We start from the raw sequence: 12,180 nt of genomic DNA on the forward strand, positions 1-12,180 counted from the left end.
CAAGCACGTCGGGAGGAACGGTAGCTTGCGCACAGATTAAGGCAGAGACCCAGCGTGCCAAAAAAGAACTAATATAATTATTCTGGGGTGTACGAGGTCAAATGTGAAGAGTGGAGCAGCCAACCGTGGCGAAACTTTGAGATCCAACATAAAGAACATTGCGGCCATAATAGGACGACAGCATTTGCAGTGCAAATGGAGAATACTAAGCATGAACTTCGTACGACAATAAAAAAGTTAACACACAAAAGATAAACAGAATCTATACACGGTATCTCGTTTATCTTGATCGCCTCAAATAACTTCTTCTCCACAAGCAAAATAAAGAATGCGTCACACAAATCTTGTTAGGTACCAGAGGCACATGAACCATCCCGATTGCCTTCCTTGTAAGTTTATCTGTTACGAAGCTATAAGTAGCATCATTTATTTTTTTAAAGAACGTTCTATCTTTTTTGACAGTCCAGTTCGACTCTTCAATACCTGTTCAGAAACATATCGCAGTGCATCATTCACATAAGCGTGACGTTACTAAGAATGTAACATAAAATTAACTTTGACTCTCCTGTACTAGGACACAGTTCAAGTACCCGAGGTATCGTAACTCGTCTGCTTACAGGAGTCGACAGTAAACAAGTTCAAACTTTAGGAAAATACTCACCAGTCAGTCAGTGAACCGTCGTCAGTTGATGGTTTGTGCGAGAATAATGTACAGTGTAGGGTGGTAAACGAAAAGAAGATAGAGGATTTAATTTAGGGTGATTTGTTAGAAGAAAATACTTGTAATGTATCAAATTATATTTATAAGTCAAATGAAATCAGTACATCATAAAACAAAACTTAGTAACTCATATCAACATTTAATAATAACATTAAATATACAACTTTCCAACGTAATAACGAATTGCTTAGAGCAATAAAACAAATAGAAGCGCAAAAGCTATAAGGTAAACAGATGGAAGCTATTACAGCCGCAAGTATAGGCTACATTATATATATATATATATATATATATATATATATATATATATATATATATATATATATATATATATATATAACTTTTTGTATTCCCATTTCTGGAACGCAGAAAGGAGGTAATTAATTCAGCAGCTGAAATATATGAAGAGAAGAGAAAGCATACCATTCTGAATTTTCAGTATGCAGCCTTCAGATATAAAAGACATTCAGGTAACAAATCATATTTTTAACCCTTCATTACTTCCCCAATACTTACAAACTTTGCGTATCACATTACTTAAAACATACTAAATATATGCAAACAATTTTTCCTTTTCCAGGAGTTAGGATTACTTTTCACCCTTTAGAAGTGGTGAATCTACGTGAACCTTACGAATTAGCACTACAGAAATATACAGCCGGAGAAAAAGTGGCTGTAACACTGGTCGCAAGCACATTGTCCATATATCGGGCCGCTGACGTGTATCATAAAGTGTCACATGACAGCAGACGTCATGTCGCTGGAATGAACTATATTACAGATCACTTATTTCCATCTACCTAAAATCTGTATATGATCACAACGTCTACATTTGTCTCTCTAAAGCTGTCTTTCGATCCTAAGGGATGGGGACGGGAGATTGCTCACAAACCTGGGCATACAGGTTAGTTGTAGCAGAAAAGATTTGTGGACAACAGTGGTCAATAATCTTGGGTGTAGCAGCGTTACACTTCCTGGTTATTTAATAGCTCCTAGAGAGAAACGAGTGCACTTGATGGTCTCAGTGGCGGTGTCAGTTTCTGCGCTAGTGGAACTCAGGCACTAAGTGGTCAGCTTCGCTTCCGCCGCGGTAGTAATAATCGCCGTCGTCGTCGAGGTACCCCTGGAAGCCGTAGGGCCGGGGGTAGTAGGGCACCGCCGGAGATGGTCGGTAGGGCCTGCGAAAGGGCGACAGCCACCCTCCGGACCCTAGAAGAAGGATCGGCAGCGGTCTCACACCTGCACACAGCGCAACCATCACATCCTAATCACAATAGCAACAACGAGGAAAATATTCTTACTGTAATCAAATCATATACTTTATAACTTCATTTACTTTAGGGATGCCTACCAGTGGATGGCGCATTGTTGGCAGTAGCATTTGGATTCACATTCTACAATAACTTTTGTAAAACAGAAGTATTTTGGAAAATGGAGTAAATAGTCTTTGAAGTTTACGCCGTTGATTTCAGCCATGAATTATGAGTGATAGAACATAGAACGTACACTTCGGGCTTGTATCACAGTATTACAAAATTTCTGAAATAACATTTCCATCGTAAACTGTAATTGTTGTTATAAAAGAAGTAATGGTCACACCGTTAACTGTGTGTCTGTTTCTACTTATTTAAATGCGACCGGTTTCGGTGGTCCACTCCACCGTCACTAGGACCTCCAATTGCAAATAGTGGGATTATAGTGAGCTGCACACAATGCCATAAAAGGGAATACAAATCGGTGTCCGCAGATTTGCTCATGCGCAATGTGACCAGTACAGCGCCGATTTTTATTCCCTTTTATGGCATTCTGTACAGTTGGTTACAGGACCACTGTCTGCCAATTCAAGGGCCTGATGATCCTGGAATGTATCACCGAAACCGGTCGCAATTTCATAAATAGATACAGACACACGGCTGACCCTCCTATAATTACTTCTCGTACAGATATTGTGATCATGGTACCTTATTATGTACAAACTTCAATGTGTGATTTGTTTTTTCTCAGTGTCTGTCTTCTAGCAAATATGTCACATAAGTTACTATGTGATGTTTTCATCACTATCGTGGCTGTAACGCTAAATGGACTACGCTTGTCAGTGCCGACTAACCGTTTTGCGTCCACGCGTCGTCAGTTCAACAACTGACCTTCTGCCCAGGGGAAAAGATCCATTTATGGCTTACTCTTGCAAAATGTGTTTTGAAGTACTAACCAACCTAAAAGCATACTACTCCAAGTAGCTATAATTATTAGTCTGCAAGTGAAGTAAATAATGATGTAATGTTGTTCACTACACCGTCCTCAGTCACTAATAAAAATATATGCGCCGTAGCCGACTTATTCACTTGAGGGATTCAGAAGCTGTATTGACATTTGAGATAACTCTCAGTTATTGTTTTTGCCTCAGTTGGTCTGTACTCTGATACGTAGTTCTGTGTAGACAGAACGGGTTGTTGACGCAACTGCTTAGTTCTGAAGCTTATCCTTAGTGATCGAAACATGTAGCCTAATTAAAAAAGTGCAAATGAGAAGGAACAATAAATGAGAATATTCTTAAAAATATCTGGACTTAAACCTCGAACATCCTATATATTCATCAACTGTTGTCCCCTTATCCAATTGAGTTCAGGATGGACGTACGAAAAAATTATTGTTTGTTTTCCAGTATTGTACAAATTTGGCTGTTTGCTATTTTCAAGTGGTATCTGACATACATGAGGAAAAGACACCAAATGGTCCAGCTGCCTAAACATAAAAAAATTTTTACCTGGCGTTAAAAAGTAAATATTACTACGAAAAAAATCCAGATGGTCAGTTGCAGTCGTTAAAAGATTAAATGTCGATTTATTGATTGTTTGAAGTATTTACACAGAGAACATGAAGTGTAGAGTTTGTGCAGACTCCCAAGAATGACGATGTTATGGGATCTGTAAGCGTTTAAGTGGTGTGTGGTACGAGTTTCATGTTAATTGATGTTTGACTCACGATTCGGGTAATTGAGGGAAGTTTCTGAACCAAGCCTTAGGCTATGTGTGGAGGGGAGTGCCGAGGATAGGAGGGTGGGGAAGCAGATTTTACTATATCTGCCGGTGCAGGTATATATCTGGGCAGGTTTCATCGTCAGGTAAGGGGAGGTTGAAAAAATTCGTTCGGAGAGGGTGTGGAGAGTGTGTAGATGCAGTGTTGGGGGAATCTGTTGATCCAGATGCTGCAGAGTATCAGGATCAGAGAGCTGGAGAGAAACTATAGGGGGTTTGTGTCAAGTTTGCAGGTAATGTCGGATAGTCTCAGGTGTTTAATGTAGAAGCGAATTTTATAAGTTGACTCTTACAAGAGAGGGTAAGCGAATCCGAAAAGCTAAGCGAAGTGCATGCTATTGTAGGACCTATCTTGATAGAATTTTGGAGAGCTGGAAATTCAAGCTACATTTGCTTAGTACAGGGTTGGACAGGTGATGTGGAAAGGTGCAAATGGTTCAAATGGCTCTGAGCAATATGGGACTTAACATCGGAGGTGATCAGTTCCCTAGAACTTAGAACTACTTAAACCTAGCTAAGCTAAGGACATCACACACATCCATGCCCGAGCAGGATTCGAACCTGCGACCGTAGCAGTCGCGCGGTTCCGGACTGAAGCGTCTAGAACCGCTCTGCCACCGCGGCCGGCCGGAAAGGTGCAGTTCCTACGTTCGTCCGTTTAGTGGTTTAGTAGTTTTAATCTATTGTTGTTTTTCAGTTGTATGGTTAGTAGTACGTGGTATTATAGTCTGTTAGGTAACTGAATAGGACAGTCGCAAATTGTAGGTTAAAAGTAGCAGGAGCAGAGGCTACAAGTGGTTGGCCCTGTAATTGTTGCCTAGGTTACGTAAGGGTTAGTTTTGAGTACACGCTTGTTGCAAAAGCAGGTGAGTTGACTCAGACGAATCTGGAACGATCGATGGGGTTTCTGGAAGGTAGAGTAGAGGACAAGATGTCATCGTCTTATTGGAGGAGATATACTAGAAGAGTTGGCATATCGGCTGTATATAGAACATGGAGGAGTGGAGAGCAGAGAGGTCCTTGGGGCTGACTTGAAGTGGGATGTAGTTGGCGTTGTTGATGGTGAAATAGTCCTATGTACAATTACTATGAAAACAGTTTGGAAGTAGTAACAGAAACTAGAACATTATCCAGTGCGGGTCAACTGTGAAAAAATGAATTCTCTTGCCAACGCCCATCGTCTAAGAGATAAATGCATCAGCAAATGAGTGCATGTAGAAACTGTGCTCTCTTACGTATCGACAGAAGGGCTGCATACTAGCATGTGTCAAAAATCTCGTTTCGATGATTTCAACTGTTCGCGAAATAAAAGGGATTTTACGCTACTCACTCCGGTAGGATTTAGATGCACGATGAAGGTGATACTGCTACATTTTATAATACGACGCGGTCTAACAAGGAGACGGCACTACCGTGTGGTCGGGGATTTGTCCGAAATTTTGTGTGGTGAAAGAGGACCCCTAACACCTCACGTGCTTAAAATATTAGGACGCACTACGCCGAAAATCCCGGGAAAAATCGATCCAAAGTTTCTTAGGTGCCATATGAGTACAAAATGTTAGTGCATTGCCCAGCCGCCGTCTGCCCTAGATGTTTAGGGGTCGTACTCTTACGCTAGAGGTCTCGGGTTCGATTCCTCCACCACCACTTTTTTTCTTCTCTTTCATTTTCTTTTGTTATTCCACCAATTGTTCAGAAAGTTTCCCAAATCTACATTATCTTTAACAGATTAGTTACATTATTGAATAAAAATTATTTTCTTTTTGTCCAACAACACAATTCATGGTGGTGGGTTTTTCATTTTTCATTGTAAAGTATATGAGGAAAAAACATTGGGTTTTTAATCAGAATAACAAAGCAGATTGGGAAACATTCAATTTTTATACATATAATAATTTTAAACAAGCAATAATTTTTGCGAGATCTTGCGCAACATATAAAAACGGATTTTTTTTACAATCACAGGGAGTTTGCAATAAATCTGTACAAAAACATGCCCCCTTAACATTTACGAAAATGTTTTGAGTTTCTGATATTTTTTAGGCAAACCAGGAATATTGAATCGTCTCTCGTAATATTGGTGACGATAATTGATGGTGAATTATAGAATGAATTTTTATACAATCTTCCTTGAATTAATTTCACGATTCTCCTGTAACAATGCGCTGCAATTTTGCAAGCAACAGAAGAAAAAAAAAGTACCGAAGGAGGAATCGAACACGAGACCTCTGGCCTAACGGTCCGGGCGCTAACCATGTAGGCCAAACGGCGGCCCGAGAACGGACTAACATTTTATACTATACTCATACAGCACCTAAGAAACTTTGGATCGATTTATCTCGGGATTTTCCGAGTGGTGCGTCCTAATATTTTAACCACGTGAGGTGTTAGGGGTCCTCTTTCACCACACAAAATTTCGGACAAATCCCCGACCCCACGGTCGGGCCGTCTACTTGTAAGCCCAGAAAAATTTATGACGCTAACTGTAACACCACCAGCGAAGTCTTCTCCATGCTCTCACACATTGGTCGCTACTATAACTTACCGCCGCCGCCGAAGAGCCCCTCGAGGATGCCACCGAAGAGGCCGGGTCTGCCGCTCCCGAAGAGCCCTCCACCGCCTGCGCCTCCAAGCAGCCCTTCGCCGAACAGGGCGTTCCCCAGGAGGCCGAAAGTCCGTCCCCTGCGCGGCCCTGCCGGTGCGTCGTCTTCGTCATCCTGACCCATCCCTCCCGCGCATGCGTGCTGGGCCAGGGCGGACAGCAGGAACACCAGCGCCATCACAGCGGTTGCTCTCGACATCTGTAGCAAACACGTTTATCAGGATAAAGCTATCCGTGCGAGCTAGCTTGCCTGGGAAACGAGGTATTTTTTTTCTCCCTCTTTGACAATCAGTACAGAAGACAACCAGAACTTGGTTGGTCAAATCACGTCCAAATCTACCTGGAAGTCTCCAGTCCACTGCAAGGAACAGTATATATTTTCTACTGCCCTTTAGTAAACACTACGAAGGAATTCTATACCTAATGGAGCGTCTAATTATATTGCTGTAATATTGAGAGGCACCCACATGCCTTGCTCATACTGTGGCATCAAGCAGTCAGGCCTGCAAGATGAATGGTCTGCCAAGCGAGTGGATTCTAGACAACATTTCTAAACATCTGCCAGTGATTTAACGTGTTAAAAAGCAAACTACGTTTATTAGTTTTATGTTAGAATGAAGTAATTAGTGATACAAAAATCTTTGCTTGGAAAACAGAATAAAAAAAACCACCGTCACGAGATATTCTTCGTTTTTGTATCACAAAAACATTTTTGATCCAGATAAATATGGTTTCTTATTTTTCTAGATTCAAAACAGATTTTGAGATGTCTCTGTTCACCTACAAGAACCGATAAATAGAAAAAAACGAGATTAACAGTGCTGTTTCTACTCGTCCCTCCCTGCGGGGCGACAGGAAACACCAAGTTTTTTGTGTTATCAAAGCATGAAATACGTTCCAAATCAGATTATAAGTTTAATGTTAGGCACCAGACTTATAATCCCATACAATTTTGCTTCTCATATTTATTTCTGAAATTATCGTTTTTCTTTTTCTTTGAAGTTTAAAACTATCTTTTTTCACCCCAATTTACGGTAGTCATGAAATAATAATAATGAAAAAAGATATTCGGACATAACGATCTCGTCTTACTTTAAAATCAACAAGGTACTCTATTTTTGCTTCTTCATACTACCAACCTTTCGTCAGAGTGCTCCCTTTTCTATATCCTATAGTTGTAACACCGATCGCACCTGTTTAACGGTACGCCGTGCACTGGCTTATTTTGTGAAGAAGTACACGGCTCCAAGTGACTGCACTGAGCACCAACTGTTTCTCAGTATTCCAGAAATGTAAAATAGTCAAAGGTACAGCAATCAGTCGCAAATTATGTTTAATATACATCTAGATTTCGGTCACTGTGTGCCTATCGTCAGTGCGAAAAAGCATGTAAAGGACGGTTACCTAAATACCTTATTAAATATACGGATTGCGTAAGTTTTAAATGTAAGTCAGTCGTAAAATATATGCTACTAAATGTAAGCCGAAACATTAAAACCACTTGTACACGCATTAGTCCCAGGTGGGATATTCACGTCAGAAGTTCAATTCACACTGAATCCGCTGTTTATAACTGCAACAGACCTGGCTTCAGTGGGAATCATAGCAATCTGCAACGTCCCCGTTACGTGTACGGTGCTTTGACAACATGTATTGATTTTATTTTACAGTCGTGCATTTTACCATTTTCTTTATTATTTGTATTGTTTTTTAAAAACTTACATACATATGTACTGGTGTGTATTTTACGGCTGACTTACGTTTAAACCTTATGCAATCTGTACATTTAACAAGGCATGCAGCCGCCCGGAGTGGCCGTGCGGTTCTAGGCGCTACAGTCCGGAACCGGGCGACCGCTACGGTCGCAAGTTCGAATCCTGCCTCGGGCATGGATGTGTGTGAAATCCTTAGGTTAGTTAGGTTTAATTAGTTCTAAGTTCTAGGCGACTGATGACCTCAGAAGTTAAGTCGCATAGTACTCAGAGCCATTTGAACCATTTTTGAACAAGGCATGCATGTTACCTTCTTGTAACTGGTTCTTTACATGATTTTTAGCACTGAAGATGGCCACACAGTGAGGGAAATTTATACCTAAGTTTCAGACATAAACAAAACATCTTTAGCACTAGTCTGAGGTCGTAATCATATGTGTGACAACCCATAGCCTCCATCAAGCATCATGTCAGTTGCAACCATTTCCATTCAGCCATGAAACAGGAGCATATAACTCATGTTTTCTTGTAACAGGACGCTTGCCAGTAGTTATTGGCTGGTACACGTCTGATTAAGAAGACGCAATACACTTAAAGATGGGCTGTTTCTGAGTATAGCTGGCTGTGTAATAAGCTGATTAATAGCGCTGTGTGAAACCACGATTTGTCAACAAATTTTCTCCTTCTTGACGTGACATCAGAGAAACCATGCGTTAAGTTCTTTAGGAGTGATTGCTTCCTCCAACATTGTTTAATTGTAACGTGGGCCGAATTTGGGAGTTGTAAAATTTCCTCCTTTCACCTTTGCATCAGATATCTGGTGAAACACTCATCTTACAAAGTGAAGAGTTGTAGAATCACTAGCCAAAAGTTTAATGAACAGTTTAATTAGTCCCAGTTTGAAATGCAGTAGAGGTAACGAAATTTTCTTCCTGGGTGCAAGAGATTCTAAGAGTACGTTATTAGAGTGTAGAACTAACTCGTTTCTCACAAGCCATTCGTTCCTGTTGGGCGTCGCTCTGTTACCCCACAGGTAGAAGAACCATTGTACACTGTGAAGCCTCTTCGAAGTTCTAGAAGGAATACAATCGTCTTAAAATCTCCATATAATTGTCTAGAAAACATTCAAATAATTAGGCACTTGAGTGTCATGTTGTAGTAACCTGCGGTACTAAGAAAGACAATGAATGGAGATAAAAATAATAACCACAGTGACCATGTGTTACAGCTGATGATTATTTATCGAAATAAATGAATGATCGGTTTTCTATTCTAGTGTTTTCAAAAAAAGGTAACCCTAATTATTCAGAAAGTAATTTTTTTTTCGAACAAAACTATCGTTATTTTCGTCTTCTGCAGATCATTTTTAATCACTTGTGTTGTTAAATTTACACAAACAGTTTTTATTTCAGAGAGTAATTCGACAGCTGAAAACATCGCAGTGCAGACTCGAAAGGCGCGACCCGTAAATCGAGATCGGTGTTGAAGTGTTAGACAGCGTGTCAACTGACATCGAGGAGTTTGTGATACAGTAATAAAAAATAATAGTAAAAGTTACTTTTCACAACTCCCTACACTAATAAAAAATAGGCCTCACCTTTACAGAACGGCTGCTGCTTGCTACTGGGAAAAGCTTTGCACAGTGGCCGAACTGCCGACCGCCGCACGTATATAGGCGAACGTGGGGAAAACCTCGAGGGCGAATTCACTTTCCACAACTGCGCGACAGTCACTCGCTTCGCCTCCGCTGTTTACTCCAAAATGTTGTTTCCCTACCCAGAGTAAGCACGGGGTAAATCCCACACGAAATGTAGGCGAGATTTCGTTGTCGCCTTTTGAGCAATCGCCGGCACCTGTCGATGATTGCGCAGAAGTGTCATGGAGTACCTTTATCGCATGGTACAATTATTACTTCCGAACCGACGTATCCAGTATGGCATCAAGTAGTATATTTCAGCCCTACTGAATACTTGTACTATTCTTTTCGTCAACGTATCACGACCAAAATTACGGCAGCTGTAACACTCTCCGAGGTGGAATATATTTAATATGATTACAAATATGATGACAAAATGGTAGATATCAAAATAGATGACAGAGGAAAGGCCGCTGGATCTGATGGGATACCAGTTCGATTTTACACAGAGTACGCGGAGGAACTTGCCCCCCTTCTTGCAGCGGTGTACCGTAGGTCTCTAGAAGAGCGTACCGTTCCAAAGGATTGGAAAAGGGCACAGGTCATGCCCGTTTTCAAGAAGGGACGTCGAACAGATGTGCAGAACTATAGACCTATATCTCTAACGTCGATCAGTTGTAGAATTTTGGAACACGTATTATGTTCGAGTATAATGACTTTTCTGGAGACTAGAAATCTACTCTGTAGGAATCAGCATGGGTTTCGAAAAAGACGATCGTGTGAAACCTAGCTCGCGCTATTCGTCCACGAGACTCACAGGGCCACAGACACGGGTTTCCAGGTAGATGCCGTGTTTCTTGACTTCCGCAAGGGGTTCGATACAGTTCCCCACAGTCATTTAATGAACAAAGTAAGAGCATATGGACTATCAGAGCAATTGTGTGATTGGATTGAAGAGTTCCTAGATAACATAACGCAGCATGTCATTCTCAATGGGGAGAAGTCTTCCGAAGTAAGAGTGATTTCAGATGTGCCGCAGGGGAGTGTCGTAGGACCGTTGCTATTCTCAGTATACATAAATGACCTTTTGGATAACATCGGAAGTTCACTGAGGCTTTTTCCGGATGATGCTGTGGTATATCGAGAGGTTGTAACAATGGAAAATTGTACTGAAATGCAGGAGGATCTGCAACGAATTGACGCATTGTGCAGGGAATCGCGATTGAATCTAAATGTAGACAAGTGTAATGTGCTGCGAAATCATAGAAAGAAAGATCCTTTATCATTTAGCTACAATATAGCATGTCAGCAACTGGAAGCAGTTAATTCCATAAATTATCTGGGAGTAGGCATTAAGCGTGATTTAAAATGGAATGATCATATAAAATCAATCGTGGGTAAAGCAGATGCCAGACTCAGATTCATTGGAAGAATCCTAAGGAAATGCAATCCGAAAACAAAGGAAGTAGGTTACAGTACAATTGTTCGCCCACTGCTTGAATATCGCTCACCAGTGTGGGATCCGTACCAGTTAGGGTTGATAGAAGAGATAGAGAAGATCCAACGGAGAGCAGCGCGCTTCATTACAGGTTCATTTAGTAATCGCGAAAGTGTTACGAAGATGATAGATAAATTCCAGTGGAAGACTCTGCAGGAGAGAGGCTCAGTAGCTCGGTACGGGCTTTTGTTGAAGTTTCGAGAACATGCCTTCACCGAGGAGTCAAGCAGTATATTGCTCCCTCCTACGTATATCTCGCGAAGAGACCTTGAGGATAAAATCAGAGAGATTAGAGCCCAGACAGACGCATACCGACAATCTTTCTTTCCACGAACAATACGAGACTGGAATAGAAGGGAGAACCGATAGAGGTACTCAAAGTACCCTCCGCCACACACCGTCAGGTGGCTTGCGGAGTATGGATGTAGATATAGATGTAGATCAACTGAGATTTTTAGCCGCAGCTTGGCCCGGATGCACGTTTGTCTCTGCTGCTTTATGCCATACGATTCCAGATTGGATGTTAAACATATCTGTGATGAAACTTCCTAGCAGATTAAAACTGTGTGCCGGACCGAGACTCGAACTCGGGACCTTTGGCTTCGCGGCAAGTGCTCTACCAACTGAGCTATCCAAGCACGACTCACGCCCCGTCCTCACAGCTTTACTTCTGCCAGTACCTCGTCTCCTACCTTCCAAACTTAACAGAAGCTCTCCTGCGAACCTTGCAGAACTGGCACTCCTGAAAGAAAGGATAGTGCGGAGACATGGCTTAGCCACAGCCCAGGGGATGTTTCCAGAATGAGCGCACCCTCCGCTGCAGAGTGAAAATCTCATTCTGGAAACATCCCCTGGGCTGTGGCTAAGCCATGTCTCCGCAATATCCTTTCTTTCAGGAGTGCTAGTTCTGCAAGGTTCGCAGGAGAGCTTCTGTTAAGTTTGGAAGGTAGGAGACGAGGAACTGGCAGAAGTAAAG

The 12,180-nt window shown here is 41.5% G+C and overlaps 1 protein-coding gene across 1 annotated transcript; it reads right to left on the reverse strand.

The window, feature by feature from the left end:
- Positions 1 to 1,766: 1,766 nt before the first annotated feature.
- On the reverse strand, positions 1,767 to 6,536 carry LOC126101286 (pupal cuticle protein Edg-91-like). The gene is made up of 2 exons (XM_049911967.1): positions 6,302 to 6,536; positions 1,767 to 1,960 (listed from the first exon to the last, which is right to left on the reverse strand). The coding sequence occupies exons 1-2, from the start codon at positions 6,534 to 6,536 to the stop codon at positions 1,767 to 1,769; spliced, it is 429 nt and encodes a 142-aa protein (XP_049767924.1).
- Between the last annotated feature and the right edge of the window lie 5,644 nt (positions 6,537 to 12,180).

Source organism: Schistocerca cancellata, chromosome 9 (assembly GCF_023864275.1).
Source record: "Schistocerca cancellata isolate TAMUIC-IGC-003103 chromosome 9, iqSchCanc2.1, whole genome shotgun sequence".
In the NCBI taxonomy this organism is placed as follows: Eukaryota; Metazoa; Arthropoda; class Insecta; order Orthoptera; family Acrididae; genus Schistocerca; species Schistocerca cancellata.

Excerpts from the sequence above, each read along its gene's own strand:
- LOC126101286 (XM_049911967.1), bottom strand. The coding sequence starts at position 6,536 with ATGGCGCTGGTGTTCCTGCTGTCCGCCCTGGCCCAGCACGCATGCGCG. Across the intron at positions 1,961-6,301 it reads GGGGCTCTTCGGCGGCGGCG|GTGTGAGACCGCTGCCGATC; the intron begins GTAAGTTATAGT and ends CGCTGTGTGCAG.